Below are 16158 nucleotides of genomic sequence, written 5' to 3'. Positions count from 1 at the left end.
GACTGCCCGTCTGGGTTTCAGACTTGCATGGGGGACTGTGCCTCTTTGTTTTGACCAATTTCTCCCATTTGGAATGGAAGCATTTACCCACTGCCTGTACTTCCATTGTATCTTGGAAGTAACTAACTCACTTGTGATTTTATAGGCTCATAGGAGGGAAACTCTAACATATACTGCAAGATGGCTGAATAGTGAGGACATTATACTAAATGAAATCAGCCAGTCACAGAAGGACAAATACTGTATGATTCTACTTAAGTGAGGTACCTAGAGCAGTCAATTCCATAGAGACAGAGTGTAAAATGGTGTTGCCAGGACCTGGAAGAGGAGAAAATGGGGAGTTATTGTTTAATGGGCATAGTGTTAGCTTTGCAAGATGAAGAGTTCTGTGGACAGATGGGAGTGATGGTGGCACAGTGATGTGAATGCACTTAATGCCACTGAACTGTGTATTTTAAAATGGTTACAATGGTAAATTTTATGTAGAAAAATACGCATAAAAATCAACTATTGGATGGAGAAGGAATTTCATTGCTTCACATATGGGGAAGGGTGGAGAAGAATCAGGAGCCTTGAGTGTGACTATATCCAGGACTTTGTCCCCATGGAACAATGATGGAATCCTCTGAAACTCCAACCTTCCTTCCCCCACAAAAAACATTTACAAGGAGAGAATGTGATTGGCCCAGCTTGGGTTACATGCTTATCCTACCCCTGACCAGTCCTGTTGATACAGGAGGTAGAAAGAAATTATTTAGGCTGATAGTGAGGGCAAAAGAGTCCTCGGCAGAGCTTCCCTTTTAACAAAAACAGCCCAATAAATTTTTTTTTTCCTAACAAAGAGCAGCCTGAAAAATCAAGCTGCAAGCATAGATAAGCAAGCTGGAAGCTTGTACAGGGGAGTGCTGGCAGCTGTGCCAATAGAAAAAGACTACCTGGGAGCCAGGCATGTCCAACATGGAGGCTCCAACTTCCCTTTTTTTGTTATCATGTACAGTAAAGGAATGGGCAACATGGCACAGGCCAGGCAGAGTCCTGTGTAATAAAAGATTAGGGTGAGGGTGGCCAGAAATTATCACCTTATGCAAGTGGCACACCTAGCCCTAACCAGTTTTTCGTGCCCTATGCAAAGGCACACATGGTCCAACCAATAATTTCCCACTCTGTGTAAATCAGACACCACCTCCTCAACCTCATCTATAAATCCCCCTGCATTTCACCATGGAACCAGCAACCCATTTCTCTGGGACCCCTGTCTGCAGCAGAGAGCTCTTCTCTTCCTTTCACCTACTTCCACTCTTAACCTCATTCTTTGTGTGTCCGTGTCCTTGATTTCCTTGGCTGTGAGACAACAAACCATAGGAATCACCCTAGACAATGAGGTTGCTTCACTGTGTGAAGGGATGGGGGGTTCTGGTTGGACAGTGCTAGGTTTCACATTCCTGGACAGCCAAGAACAAGGGCTACCTCCATGGCTAAGGAAACGGGGTCCCAAGAAGGACCTAGAGCCTTCAGAGAAAAGATGAAAGGGAAAATCTGTCTCCATACTTCAGGGAGAGAATCAGGGGAAAGGGAGAAGAGAACTTCCAGGGCCTGGAGACATAGAAAACTTAGGAGTGACCAGGAAGTGGCCATGGCATCCTGACCCCAGTGAGAAATCACTCGGATACCCAAGAGGACAGGGAGCACTTTGGGGAGCAGGGCCTAGAGACTCTCCTGAACATGGCCACAACATTCTTACATGTGCTGCCACTGGGGAGACAACCCTGGTGGAAGAGGGGCGAGGGCCTTTAAAAACAGGGTGGCTTAATGTTGAATGTGAAGCTGTTTACTTAACAGCAAATCCCTATCCATCCACTAATCTTGATTGAAGCCTGCTGCACAGAAAAGTTTTGTGTGAATGGAGTATTTGGGAAAACCCAGAGGTACGGAATCCATCTGAGTGAATGTAAGGTAGGGTAGTGTTACAAGAATAGAATGGAGCCACAATCCATGGAACTAAGTCCACTTACTTCATGATCTAAGCCAGTAAAATAGCAGCTCAGAGCCACAGGGGACCATGACCTTGTAAATCCTCAATGCCTCCTCCCACCCCAATTTTCCAGGGAATTTGCAGAAATATCATGGAAGACATTTGGACTTCCCAGAGAGTCTTCTCTAGATCTTATGATTTCAGAAATGTAACCACAGCTTTTGGCTAGGATGGGTAAGGCAGTAGAATACAGTTTGGTTTTGTTTTGAATTCTGAGACGGAGTCTTGCTCTGTTGCCCAAGCTGGAGTGCACTGGCATGATCTTGGCTCGATGCAACCTCTGTCACTCAGGTTCAAGTGATTCTCCTGCCTCAGCCTCCTGAGTAGCTGGGATTACAAGCATCCACTACCATGCCTGGATACTTTTTGTATTTTTAGTAGAGATGGTGTTTCGCCATGTTGGTCAGGTTTGTTTTGAACTGCTGACCTCAGGTGATCCGCCCACCTCAGCCTCCCAAAGTCCTGGGATTATAGGCGTGAGCCACCGCACCCAGCCAGAATGCAGTTTTTAGGAGCAGGGATTCTGGAGCCAGACATCCAGGCTTTGGATCCTGGCTCTGCCACTAGTTAACTGTAGGACTTCGGACAAGTTGTTTGACCTGCATGTATGTAGACATGTACTGCATATAAAGCACATATGTGCTCATCACCAGCTTTTACCTAAGTCGCTACCTCTGTGGCCAGCACACACAAAAACATAAACTCAATAATTGGCAACAGTGATCATTCTAAGGAGGCCTGCATGTTCCCCGACCTCTGCTCTATCCTACCCAGAGTCCTGTGTGTCTTAGCTCCAGGAGGGGCAGAGCCCCTTTCTCAGGGTGCCCCAACTGCCATCTGCCCTTCAGTTCTCTAGAACATAAAAGAACCAGGGAAGCCCCAAGTGGAGGTAGCACTTGGGCTTTCCCATGGGAGTGGGGAGTGGGGATGGTTCCCTGCACCCCGTCTCTCTCCTGGAATCAGTGACCCCAAGCACAGGCCTCCCACTGCTAGGAAAGCAGAACTGTCTTTTCCCAGGGAAGACAGGTTTTATTCAGTAGACTTTTCATGGTAGGGAATCAGGTACTGCTATGAAGGTGGTGGAGACAGAAACACCCCTGAACCCTTAGGGCTGCTCTTGAGCAAGACAGGGGAAGGTGTTAGGGCTCCTCAGCTCTCTGCCCTCGGCTTCGATGTCTTCTCCTCTGTGTTCTGGCTTGAATGCATCCGGAGGACTTGAGCTTCTCCAGTGTACTCTAGTGGGAGGAGAGACAGCAGGCAGGAGAGGACCGGGAAGGCGGGACCCCCACCTGGGAGCTGCAGGTGGATGTGTGGATGTGTGAGTGCTGAGGGGGACAGCCTGGGTCATGCCCAGCTTCTGCTCTCAGCTCTGCTGGTGACTGAGGAGGGAATCCAACCTGAGAGGAATGGAGCGAATGGAATCCAACCTCTCTTCTTTCAACATCCAAGTAACAAATATCAATGAGATGCCTACTCTGTGCCTCTCTGCCAGGCACTCTGGACTCTTGATGGTCTAATCAGGGAGAATAATATACATTGAGGATGTGTTTCCTCTTCTCTCCCCTCCAGCCTGCTGCCACCCCTGCCCCCTACTCTAGTCTAAGGCACTGGGATGACTGCAGCAGCCTCTCCTGGTCTCCCTCACCTATTCTTGTCCCCCATAGTCCATGCTGCACACAGTAGCCAGATGGGGCAAGCGCACCCTGCTCATAACCCTTATGAACCCATGCACACACCTGGCCTTTACCGCAGGCCAGCTCCTCCCACCTGGCTCATCCCTTCCTTACCACTGTCCCTCACCCAGAAGGCCCCAGCCACCATGGTCTGCTTGCTTTTCCACCAGCACACCAAGAGGTGGGAGCTTTGCTGGTTGGCTCTTCCTAGACTTGGGCAGAGCTGTATCTTTCCTGCCGTTCAGCTCTAGGAGCCCTCTCCCCACCTGCCAGTCCATCTCATTACTGACCACAGAGCCCTGTTATTCTCCTTACAGTATCTGTCGCCACTCCTCCCCAGGTGTTTTAATTTGTTGTCTGTATTCCTCCTTGCTGGGATGTAAGTTCCGTGACAGCAGGAACTTGTCTGAATTCTTCTTCAATGATCCCCAGAGCTGAGCACATCATGGGTGCTCAATAAATATTTGTTAATGAATTAATATGAATAAGTGAATGAATAGAGGAAATGAGCAGCTTTCTTGGGCAGGGACTCATCTCCAAGTTGACTGGAATCCCCTGAGAAATCCAGCCAGAGTGGGCCTTGGTGAGCCCCCCAAATGACCCACTACTTGGAATCTTACCTGGTTTTTCGCTTTTTGAAAAAGGTGACAACTTCGTTTTCTTCAGGGATTGACTGTGACCAAATACAAAGAAGGGGCTGGGAAGGTCATGCTGGAAACTTGACCCCACAGGTGGCAGGGGAGACTGGGAGGTGGGGAGGTGGTGCAGGTGCAGTCAGCTGTCTGCTCCAGGGAGAGGCAAGAGTCACCCCTCCTGGAGGACCAGAAAACATCTGTCCATGGCTAGCACCCAGGTGGCCTTCCTGTGTCACCCCAGGCCAGACCCAGACAACTGCGGCCCTGCTGTCTGCAGTTAGTTCCACTGGGAAGCAAGGCCCTCCTGTCCCTGGAACAATAAGGCATGGACTCTGCACCAGCCCTTCCCCTAGCCCTCACTCACTCGCTCCACTGGTTTCCTTGTGGACTTCCCTTTGAGTGGGCAAGACAAGAACCCTGCGTCTTGAATGAATTAAAAGTATGAAAGATGCTCTTTTGTCTTGTATTGGGCTTTACATCTCCCCCTGCCTCTTTATGTGCCTGATGTTATTTTCCCTCCCTACAACTCTGGGAGGGGGCTTTTGAGAGATGGATGAAGCCGACAATCGCAGCCAGGAGGTGGTTTGCCCAAGGTCACAGTGGAGCCTGTCTTCCTCACTATGCCGTTCCTCCTCTGCTCTCTCAGAGTGGAAGGGAACGCCAAGTCCAAGGCCATGCAAGAACCCATGCCTTCAAGAAACCTCAGTCCACCCCTACCCTTGCTTCTTCTCAGCAAGCCCACCCATGCTCCAGACACCCCAAACTTGGCATTCCCCAATTGTATACCTTCTTGACTTCCATGCCTTCGCCCCGGCTGGTCCCACTTCCCAGGATGACCTTTTCCTACGCTTTCATTTGCTCAATCAAATCCTACCCCTCCTATCAGCGTTTCCCAAACTCTGTTGGAAACACTCAGGTGACTGTTGAAAATACAGGCCCCCCTGCTTCACCCCAGCCTGCTACGTTAGAATCTTTAGGGGTCTGCATTTTTAACAAGCTCCCAGGGCAACTCTGAGTGCTGCTGGCCTTGGGAGTCAGTCGGGTTCGAGTCTGAATCCCAGCCCTTCTGCTGACCAGTCAGGTTACTTTGGGGAGGCCATTCTATTGTTCCTGAGCCTCAGTTTTCCCATCTGTAAAATGGAGCTAATACTGCCTCAGTGGGTTGTTGGATGGACTAGAAAAATGTGGAACACCCAGCGGTGTCAGGCAAACTTATTGCTGCTCAGTGTGGCCTTGCTGACTCAGGCTCCACTCACCTGCTTTGTGAGGCCTCCCCCAGTTTGTAATTCATCTTTCTCTTCCAGCCACCATGGCACTTAGTACTAATATAAAAGCACTGCCTTGTGTTAGCATTTTGTCTCCACTCATGTCTTCCCATAGACCAAAGAGCTTCTGAAGGGCTAGGTGTGGCTAGATCAGCCCTATCTGGTTAAAACTGATACTGGCGGCCCCCTCGGGGTCTCCCCACCCCTGGCAGTTCGGAGGCTGGTCTGGCTGTGTCGGCCTTGAAGCGGCTTGGGCAGCACTGGAAGGTCCCTGGGGGAGGGGCTGAGCCTCTGCCTCCAGGACAGACTGTCAGCCCAGGCCCTGGCCAGCACCAGGCTCCCTTCTCCAGATCCCACTGGCCTCACCTAGGAGGACAGAAGGCTGCAGAAGGGCAGGGGCGGGGTGGGGGCCCACCTGCAGGGTGGCTCTTGCTTCTCTTGAGGAGGTTGGTGCACATCTTGGAGCTGGTTTAGGAGCTTTTCTGTAGGGATGGAGACTAGGGGCTGGGGAAGGAGCTGAGCCACTGCTGTCTGCAGGAGTCCCAGAGCAAGGTCTTTTTCTGAAAGCACAACCCAGGGGCAGAGTTCTCAGGCCCCAGCCCGCTTCCTGCCAGAAGTAGGGCCTCCATCCAGGGCAGCTTTCTCTCAGTATCCCACCTTTTGCCCTTGGGTCCCCTTGGGAGAGCTCCCTCTTCTCTCCTGGCCCGCGTGTGCAGAGCCCCTAGCCCTTTCACATCCCTGTCCTGCACATAAGGATGTGTATGCCTTGTCCTCGGCCCTAGCTGGCCCTCCTGCCCACCATATCCCCGGGCCCACGCTGGGAAGTCTACTGGGGACGTGCTTTCCCCCTCCTTCTTCTCCTGCACTCTCCTGTCCAGGAAGTCTTCTCCAATTAGCTTCCTGGTTCTCATCACTCCTCACCCTTCTACTCAGATGCACCCCCCACCCACTGTCCCAGTGTGTCCATGTGTGTATTCATGTGTTTATCTGTATGCACGTGTGTAGCCCTATGTGTGTGCACTTGCACCCATATGTGTGAGTCTCCCACTGCAATGTGTGAGGGGCTGTGTCTGCTAAGTACAGTCTTTGGATTTTTTCCTCCCCGGTGTCTAGGCCTGGGGTCAGCGTGAAAGAGGAGCTGAGGTAAGGAGCAGGGGTAAGGAAATCCTGCTGAGGAATTGGGGAGGAGGAAGCAGAGATGCTGTCCAGCTGGGAAGGGTTAGTCTGGGGCTAACCAACTAGAGAAGGCTCCGTGGAAGGCCCCCTCCAGGGTAGGAGCTGAGTGACATTTGAGTACTGCAGAACCAGAGATCAAGGGCAGGACCTTGGCAGCCTCCACTGAGACAGCACTGCGGGGCTGTGTCCTCACCCTTGGGCGGAGCGTAGAGCAGCCAGAACTGGATCGCGCTTAGCGAGTCTGTTTCCAGGATCTGACACAGGAGCTCCAGGACCTGTGGGCAGGAGGCCAGCACATTCCAGCCAGGAGTACAGGCACGGAGTACAGGCACATGTAGGTTTGGAGGGCACCAAGGGGACCCTTCCCCCAAAGTGGGCTCTCAGAGGTGTCTGCTGGGCTAAACTTGCTCCCACGAGGTCCATGCCTTTCCTCCACATTGGCCTTTGCACTTAACAGAGGGCTTTCTCTCACGACTTAACAGAGGGCTTTTCTGTCCAGGTTAAGAATCTTTCTCCTGGACAGGTGGAGAATCCGAGGCCCTGAGAGGGGATGCTAGCAGGAAGCTGGTGGTAGAACGCGGCCTCAGTGGAAGGCTCTGTGGACCCCACATCCCTGAAGCCTGCTTGGCTGGTTATTCCCTAGGGCCCCTCACTGGGAAGCCCAAGGTCAGAGCTGGCCAGTCAGCTCCTCAGAGACACACCAAATCCTACATGCCCAGGGCCTTGGTGTGGGGATTTCAGGAACCCCATGGTATGCCACACCCCAAAAGTCCCAGAGTCTGGGGATGTTGGAAAAGGGGTGGGAGAAGCCCAGAGAGCAGCCTGAGGGGCAGCACAGGCCAGTTCTGCAAACTGCTCAGCACCGGGCTCCCTCCTGCAGAGCTGTGGGCATACTTGGCTCCTTGCTGCATCCTCAGCCTTTGACATCTTTGCTACCTCTGGGCTCATTTTCCCCTGCGTTCCCCAGTCAGTTAGCATCAGGAAAAGATCCAGCTCTGTCTCGGATGGGCTATGGGGGCTCCCTAGGCCAGACTGCTGCTGGTGGCTGTAGCTATGGCAGGCTGGAGTTGGGGCCCGAGGTGAAAGGTGGAAGCCCTGGAGTCCTAGGAAAGTGAGGCCCCCTCAGCTCTTGGTGGTCAGTCATCCCAGGACCTGGAGGGGCCTGTTGGTCCCCAGCAGGTTGGCCTCATCCTCAGCAGAGCGGAATCTGGGCTGGGCCTCTCTCCAGGCCTCTGCCTGCTTAGGGGCCCACCCTCGCCCCCAGATGCCCACCCACCGTGCTAACCCACCCTGACCTGCCCCTGCGCCCTTCTCCATTCTCCATATCCAACTTACCTGCCCTGTGCCCCCTCCCCACAGGACCCGAGAACCTAATTCCAGGCGAGGTGAGGATGCCCTATGGTGGAGAAAGCACCTTAGTCCTGGCTATGCTGCTCCGTCTCAGGGGACCTGGCCCATGGACTATCACTTGGCAGGGACTCAGCCTCCCCATCCGTGGCATGGGGGTGCCAGGCCCTGTCTGCTCTATCCACTTTGCTGCACTGTAGCAAGGTTTCAGAGGGAGTGTGTGCCTGACAGCGCTGGTCACAACGAAGGTGGCAGGATGCTGGCTCTACCTCTGGCCTTTCTTGGAGGACATCCATGCATTTTCACAGGGACCTCTGACGCCTTCACCCACTGGGATGAGGCATGGACTCATCTCAGGCCTTGCTGGGGAAACATGAGCATGGTGGGCTCTGTGCTCACTGAAGCGCAAGCCAGGCCCCTCTCTGAGTGTGGACACTAGGCTGGGCCTAGCCATGCAGGCTGTGGGGTGTGGCCTGCTGTGGTGGGCAGGACCTCCTTCTTCAACCCACCATTGCAGCTCCCTTCACTAACTCAGCAAATGCCACAGCAGGAAGGGACCCTCGATAGCAATGTGTTCGTGCTTCCAGTGGCTAGATCACAGAACTAGGGCCCAGGGAGGGGCAAGGACTCACATGGAAACCTAGAGGCAGCAGGGGGTCATAGCCCTGGCTGCTGGCTCCCCAGGGCTGGAGTTTTCTGGTGTTAACAGTCCTAGGCATCAGTATCCCTGGGAGGGGCCTTGCCCTCAAGTGGTTTGTAGGACTCCTAATGTGGAGAGCCAGGAGCCTGGGAGCAGAACTGGGTCCTCACCAGCAGCTCCTGATCCTGAAGGGGGAAGGCCTGGACTCTTTCATCTCTGCCGGAAGACTGACTCTGCTGGCCCTGGTGGGATCTGCGGCGGCCAACAGCCCGAGTGGAAGCGGGGATGAGCCTCCCAGTCTCCGCTGAGTACTTTGCGCCCTGCTCCCGCAGAGGCTCCTCCTCCTCCTCCTTCTGCTGGGACAAAAGTGGCCAGAGACTCCAGGCAGTCAGCAAGAGGGGAGGAAGAGGGCCGAGGGGAAGAGAGGAGCAGGATGCTGGGTCACAATCCCAGGGCACTTTGCCCCCCAAATCCCAGCATCACAGCATTGCCAGGGTCCTAGGGTATCATCCAGCTCCGCCACTCACTCCCTGCCACCTGCCTTAGACCCCCTCCTTGGGCATCCCCAGCCCACTCTCTGGCAGCCGGCCCTTCCACTATCAGCTATCATGCTCAAACTAGCAAAAGCTCTTCCTCCTGAACTCAGTAAAAATGAGAACAGGTGGTTCTCATTCTTCCTCCCAGGCAGGTCCTCCCTGCGGCTCCTCCCCATAGCCATCAGAGATTTGAAAACAGCATCCTGCACCAAGGGCCCACCGCCTACCTTAATTCCCAGCTCAGCTGCCCACAGGTCTGTCCCAGAGAGGCCTGGGGCCTGGGGCCTCCTGGTCTTTCAATTCCAGTTAAGACTGGTAGTATCCTTCCCCCCATTTTAAAGATAGGAAAACAGAGACGCAGACAGCTTAGCTGAGTTGTCCTGAGTGCTGCAGTGAGTTAGCTGTGAGCAGGAATGAGAAGCCGGGCCTCTGCCTGCCCACTCTGGTTGCCCAAGACAAGGGGCAGGACCAGACTGTCCTAAGAGCAATTCCAGTCACCTTCGAGCTGCCTCTCAGGTGAGTTTACTGTTTTATCATCAAATGGCACCCATGGGGTCACCTCTATCATGTTTGAAAACCTTCTGAGATTCTCTGCTCCTTATGTGATTAGATATGAAAAAGTTTGGAGATTAAGAACAAGCTGCTCCTCCCTACATTCAAAGGCTGCACCTCACCCCCGCCACCTTTCCCATTGCTGCCCACTTACAGCCTGGTTTCTGACGGTGCCCTGCATTTGCCAGCTTTTGAGCTGCTGTGCTAGGTGCCTCTGCTCGGAACTCTTCAGTCCCCTTGTGAACATCTCACTTAGATATCGCAGGCCCCCAAGTGCTGCCTGTCCTAAAACCCCTGCTTGGATTTCTCCACCTAGGTGTGCTCTCTCCCTCACTGTGACCTTTCCCCTGATGTTTGTAAGAATCAGTGCCCCCTACCCCACCTCTGGTAGGCTGAACTGACTCGGGAGGGATCTCGTTACTCAGAGAAGGATCCGTTTCACCTCTTCCCAGACTAGCTCCTGTGTTCCAGACCCACCTCTTTCTTCTTCAGCTCATCCTCCTTGGTGAAGAAGGCCACCCGGGAAGCCAGGTCCTTCAACTCCTTCTTCCAGGCTTCTGGGAGGAGGGGACAAGGTCCTGCCAACAGAAGTCAGGGGCCCTCCTCCCCTCCCTGTGCCACCAGGCCTTGGTAGAGGAGTCTGCTCTCCTTCCTGGCCTCCCTGCCTGGATCTTAAAGGGAAAGGGGCAGGCGGTGCCCTGGAGGGAGAAGGCTCTGGATTCACACCATGGGTGGTGGTTGTGGCAGTGGGTGGGGTGTGGGGATGGGACATTGCTTTCCTTCTAGCATGGGCTGATGTGGATGTCCTAGCCTGTGCATTTCTAGAGGATGCTGGAGAACACTTGGTTACCTGTGCCAAGATGCACATGGTTTCATCTAGTTTGGTCTCTTTTAGGTCCCTGAGGCCAAGACTGAAGCTGAGGAGATAGGAACGGGCCTGTTACTAAGAAATCGAACTAATCCCTGGAGAGGGTGGCAAAGACAGCTGCAGCCAGCCTTCCAAGTCTGTCTGCCCTACACCGGCAGCCCCAGTCCCTTCTCCAGGATCTCTCCCCTGTCCCCACCAAACTGGCTTCCAGTACCTCAGTCAAGGAAAGGATAACGCTGGGCAGAGCGGAGACCTCTGGAACGCCAAGCCAGCACTGTGGCTGATCGTTCTGGTTGGCGAATGCCTGAGCACACCAGTTACTAAATATTTTCTATAGCATTCTGGCCTACAGCTGCCAGTCACACGACTGCAGGCTCAACATCTGCTTGCGCTCTGCATGTTATTACTCCTCAAGCACCTCAAATCCAAGCAGGGGTGCATTTCTGCTGGCTAGGACTTGCTGGGTGGGGAGTAATGCAGAGATTAGGCTGTCCAAGGAAAGGGGAGAAAAAGTGGGTTCCCTCAACAGACCTCATTGACCTAAGAGTGATGGCCCTTTCCTTCTGGGCACCTACCCAAGGGAGGCAGCCTTGGGGAGAGGCATGAGCCCCAAGGTAGAGGGAGGTATGGTCCAAGTACCCACCAGAAGAAAGCTGGGGGTTCCGATTAGACTGTGGGTCTCCAATGGGGGCAGAGATGGTTGGCATCCCCATTTGACAGCCGGAAAAGACAGTTGACTCAGGCAAGGGGGCTGGAGAGTCCCTGACGACACAAACAGGCTTCCCGGTGAGACCTGCAAAGGGTTAGAGGCTGTGGGAAGGGAGGCTTAGGTGGATCTTAAGAGTTCCAGGAGGCTGGGAAGAGGCTGAAGGGCAGGGTGATTCCAGCTCCACCTCTTCCAGTAACCACAGGCTGATAGATTATCAGAGCTGGGAGGGCCTTGCAACCACCTAGACCAGAGACCACCTCACCCACAGGGGGAACTCAGAATGGACAGGGGAAGGGCCTGTTCAGGGCCACACTGTGAGTTGGGCAGAGATGAGACAAGAACTTAGGCTTCCTGGGCCCCTAGTCCCGAGGATCTTCTGATTTCCTATGACAGGGCAACAAACTGCTGATGTGAGTACACAGGGGTAGGTAGGCAGCTTAAAGATGAGAATGCTGGGGCAAGGGCATTAAGTCACAGTTCGTGATGGGCGAGGCCCGGGCTCACATCACAGGGAAAGAGATTGAGCCACACCCTCTACAGAAAACTGCTATCAGTCAGCCTGTGCAAGGCTGCATGCAGGGCAGCCTGGAGGTAGTGGAGGCCGTTTACACGTGAGGACCCTTCTGGCTAACCCTGGGTGATTATTATATCAGTATTGATAGTGAGGCTTGAAGACCGGCCTGGTGAGGACCTAGCAGGGCTGCTCGCCCCTCCCTGAAACACTTCCCTTTTGGTGCCAGGACCCCTCGCTCTTGTTCCGGCTCACTACCTCTCCTCATCTCCCCTGCTGACTTCTCATCTTCTCAACCTCTTAATCTTGGGGTCCCCAGGGACCTATCCCCAGGTTTTTCTCTCCTGTACCTACAGGGACTCCTTGGTGATCCTACCCAGGCCCGCCACTTAAAACACCCCCTCTCGAATGACTCTCACGTCTGTGTCTCTGCCATGAACTCCAGATCCGACTGCACCCCTGCACCTCCACCTGGAGGTCTAGAAAGCATCTCACGTCACCCATCTCCCACATCCAAGACCAAACCCCTGACTCCCCACCAGCCTGCACTGGCCTTTCTGCAGATTTCCCTGTCTCAGTCAATGTACTCCAGTTTCCCAGGTGTTCAGGCCAAAAATCTGTCGGTCTTGCCTCTTCTCTTCCTCTCACTCCACTTTTAATCAATCACCGAGTCCTACTGACTTTACCTTCCACGTATCTCCAGGATAGAGCCAGGGAGTCTTCCACTTCTAGCCCCTGGTCCAAGCCACAGTTAAGACAGAGGCCAGGATGACCTTGCTATAACATCTCACTTCCGTGCTCTCAGCCTTCCAAGGGCTCCAGTTGATTCAGGAAGGTGGCTTAATGGTGACAATAGTGGCCCAAATGCCTAGCTGACTTGGGCCCACTGTCTCCCTGATGCCTTCTCCATTCTTCTCTCCTACTTTACTCCAGCCAGACCAGCTCCTGCTTCCTTGCTGCTGCTCCAACAGAGTGGGAGCACTCTTGCCTTCCGGCCTTTGTTTTTGCTGATATACCTGCCTGAGACATCCTTCCCCCTGCTGTGTGCACAGTTCCTATGTAGTTCTTCGCTCAAATGTCTTGTTAATGGCCATGTCTTCTGTGACCACCTTTTAAAAACAGCAATCTTCCCACTGCAGCCTGGACACTTGACACCTTCCCCATCTCCCATCCCTCCCCACTGGAGGTCAGTCCAGGAGGGCGGCCACCATGTCTGTCTTGTTCACTGTTGTATCCCCAAGGCCTAGAAAAGTGCCTAGCCCGTAGTTCACACTCAAGAAATATTTGATGGCTGGCTGGGTGGCTGAGTGGCTGACATGGCCTAAGTTAGAGGACTTAGAGAACAGAGCACTGCTCCAGGACAGAACTTATCCCTTTCTCTGATTTGTAAAATGGGAGAACCCAGCAGTCAGGGGAATCCTGTAGGGAACCTGTCACCCACCCTTGGAGGGCTTCTCTCCTGCCCACCAAGTGCAGTCCTGGCTGGGTTCTTGGCAGCCCTGGGATCCTGGCCCCCATCTTCTCTGGGCCCCAGCCTGGAAGCGGGCTCTGCCATCAATTCTTCCTTCCCAGTTCTCAAGACCAATTTGTGATACTCCCTCTGTTTCCACCCCAACCAGCCGGGCCTTACCTTGGATGTGGGTCACATGCTGAGGGTGTGGGTGGTGCCGGGAGAAGAAGGAGTGGTGACTGAGGCGTCCAAAGCAGTAGGTGCCAGGAGTTTGGGGCTTGGGGGTCCTCAATGCCTGGCGGATCCGCTCGAAATCCACAATCCCTGGGATCACCAGTTCTTTCTGTGGCCGACTGTCCCCGGGGCTCCTTGGCTTGCGTCCTGACTTCTTCTCGGGTTTCAGCTTAGCCTTTGGACTGAAGGAGGAGGTTTCAGGAGAAGCTAATGGAGCCTCCTCTGGCAGTGGGCCCACCTGGGCTCAGAGCTCAGTGCTTATGACAGAGCCCTTTCCTGAGGAGCTCTGAAATCTGGTTTCCTGGGTTTCACCACCACCCCCATAGCACCAAAAGCTAGGCCTCCCCTAGAGTCCTTTCCCAACTGGTACAATCCTGTCCTGGTTAGTCTTCCTTATCAGGGAGCTAGCATCCATTTGAGGGAACTCAGACTCTTCCAGCACCCCAGTTTTTTCCCAGAGACCATATCTGAAACCAGAAAGAGAAGCTGCAGACCCACCTACTCATCAAAATACCCAGGATGGAGCAAAGTCACCTTATATACATCCCTGGGGATGGGGCTGGTCCCAGCAAGGGCCTCCCCCAAGCCAGGCTATGGACAGCCCAGAGGCCAGCTATAGGCTGCCATCCTCCCGCACACACTCAGGAGCGGCCTTGGCTCAGACTCAGCGTCCAGAAGCCAGAGCTGAAGCTTAGGCCAGACCAGACCAGCAAGTTCTGTTCCCATGGGGGTCCCTCCTAGGAAAGGAAGAGATGATGCAGCAGCTACTGGGGCTGTGACGCTGAGGGAAGCTTCAAGCTCTGTTTTGCTTTGCTGGAGACAAGCCAGCTCGGGTCCTCTGTCCTCTACCCCACACCCCTCCCCTTCCTGAGGATGCTGTGCATCTGCCCTTGGAGGAAGGTCAACATCAGCAAAGGTGGCCCACTCCCCACTGGAGGCCTGCTGGGACCACCTGCCTGATCGCTGTCTGCATGCCCTTCTCACGGTGGCCCTGGCTGAAGGGAGTCCTTTTGGAGTACAGATGGACTCTGGATGTGCTAAGCAAGGTGTGCTGCCCCTGGACCCTCTGAGGACTCCACTGACCTGGCCCCTGAGTTTCCTGTTCCATTCTCCATTTGCCTCTAAGGGATCTGGGGCTTAAAGAAATAAAGCAAACCTTCTCTGAAAGTTGCAGTTAGCTGTCCTCTTCTACCCCCAAGTGACAGAGGAAATCACCTGCTGAGAACCCCTGGAACTCCTCTGCTCAGTGCTTCTGGCCCCTGCCCAGGAGGGGCAAAGCCCATTACCTGGGCTAACTTGGGCCTGAGGATCCACTGGGGGGTCTGGCTGACTGGCCGCAGAAGTTCAGTAAGAACCACCTCTCTTGGACTCCTAATCTGTTGAGATCCCCCAAGGCCACCTTTGTCTTCCACCCTGCCCTACCCCAAGCCCTCCTCAGTCAGCAGGGTGGGCATTTGGAGCTTCACCTCATCAGTGGATATTCAGCCAATTGAACATCTGTAGCCATTGTATGCTTTCTAACAGACTAAAGGCCAGTGCACTTAATACTAGTGTTGAAGATGCAGAACAGGAACTCTCACGAACTGGCGGTGGAAGTGTAAACAGGAACAGGCACTTTGGGGAGAGAAATGGTAACATCTTACAAAATTGAGCATTTGCATGCTGTATCACTCAGCAATTTCTTTCCCAGACATACGAGAAATTCTCACAGACGTACAACAGGGGCTACTTGTAAGAATATTCATACACACACCGTTTAAAATAGCAAAATCCTAGTGGCAACCCAAATGTCTGATGGCAGAAGAATGGATAAGTAAGCTCTGGTGCATTCAGACAGTGGGATACTTTATTGCTATGAAAATAAATGAGCCATAAATGAGCCACAGCTACATGTAACAACATGAATGAATCTTATAATCAGTATGAGAAACCTTACAGTTCTTGGTTTTGGGATGTTATATTTATGCAATCTTATTAACTCAATTTGTTTTTTATTAATTACTATTAATAGGCTATAGTATAACAAGATATATACATTTGAAACAACGCAATTGTTGTCATCCACTATATATAATGTGTGGATAATATAAAGTAACTGCTAAACTGTATAAATGATGTGTTTAAAAACATATTATTTCTCTTTCATAAGTGGTTTAGTTTATGTGTGTTCTGGAGGACCACAAGTTCCAGAGGACCACATAGCCTGAGATCCTTTCTAAAAATAAAAGTTTAAAAGCAAAGCAAAATGATCATAAACATGCGATAAAACAGCAACAACAGTATCAAACAAGGAAATGCTAAGCATGAAATTCACACAGTGGCTATTTCCAAGGGAAGGCAGGGAGGGGAGGTGTGCAGGAGAAGCGCATGTAAGGAGATGTGTTAGTGGTCATGTTCTTGTTCTTGGTTTGGGTGGTGTATTTGCTTGTGTTTATTACATTATTAAATAAACTAATTAAATGACATAGATGAAAGATGATAGGTGTCAAAACCAAGAATTGTGATTAAATCTATGGACCTGAATATATAT

At 52.7% G+C, this 16158-nt stretch overlaps 1 protein-coding gene across 3 annotated transcripts; it reads right to left on the bottom strand.

Annotated features, from left to right (window-relative positions):
• Positions 1–3046: 3046 nt before the first annotated feature.
• Positions 3047–15166, bottom strand: TBATA (thymus, brain and testes associated). Of its 3 annotated transcripts, none has more exons than XM_025396515.1 (9): positions 15095–15166; positions 13575–13810; positions 11368–11517; positions 10334–10413; positions 8939–9124; positions 6975–7056; positions 6021–6165; positions 4326–4378; positions 3047–3267 (listed from the first exon to the last, which is right to left on the bottom strand). In XM_025396515.1, the coding sequence occupies exons 1-9, from the start codon at positions 15133–15135 to the stop codon at positions 3182–3184; spliced, it is 1059 nt and encodes a 352-aa protein (XP_025252300.1). In that variant the 5' UTR covers positions 15136–15166; the 3' UTR covers positions 3047–3181. The 3 variants fall into 3 exon arrangements, with proteins under 3 accessions (XP_025252300.1, XP_025252301.1, XP_025252303.1); XM_025396516.1 differs by having other exon boundaries at positions 8939–9121; XM_025396518.1 differs by having other exon boundaries at positions 8939–9121; positions 10334–10410.
• Positions 15167–16158: the final 992 nt, after the last annotated feature.

This window comes from Theropithecus gelada, chromosome 9, assembly GCF_003255815.1.
Source record: "Theropithecus gelada isolate Dixy chromosome 9, Tgel_1.0, whole genome shotgun sequence".
Taxonomy (NCBI): domain Eukaryota; kingdom Metazoa; phylum Chordata; class Mammalia; order Primates; family Cercopithecidae; genus Theropithecus; species Theropithecus gelada.
Note: the sequence above shows the minus strand (reverse complement) of the source record. Positions and strands in the feature narration are given on the sequence as shown.

What these genes read in the sequence shown, in the direction of transcription:
- TBATA (XM_025396515.1), bottom strand. Translation starts at nt 15,135, where the DNA reads ATGGCTACAGATGTTCAATTGGCTGAATATCCACTGATGAG. An exon ending in ATGAGCTGAAGAAGAAAGAG is followed by an intron (nt 9,125 to 10,333) that starts GTGGGTCTGGAA and finishes CTTTTGTCCCAG; the next exon opens with CAGAAGGAGGAGGAGGAGGA. An exon ending in TTCAGGATCAGGAGCTGCTG is followed by an intron (nt 7,057 to 8,938) that starts GTGAGGACCCAG and finishes TCCTGCCCACAG; the next exon opens with GTCCTGGAGCTCCTGTGTCA.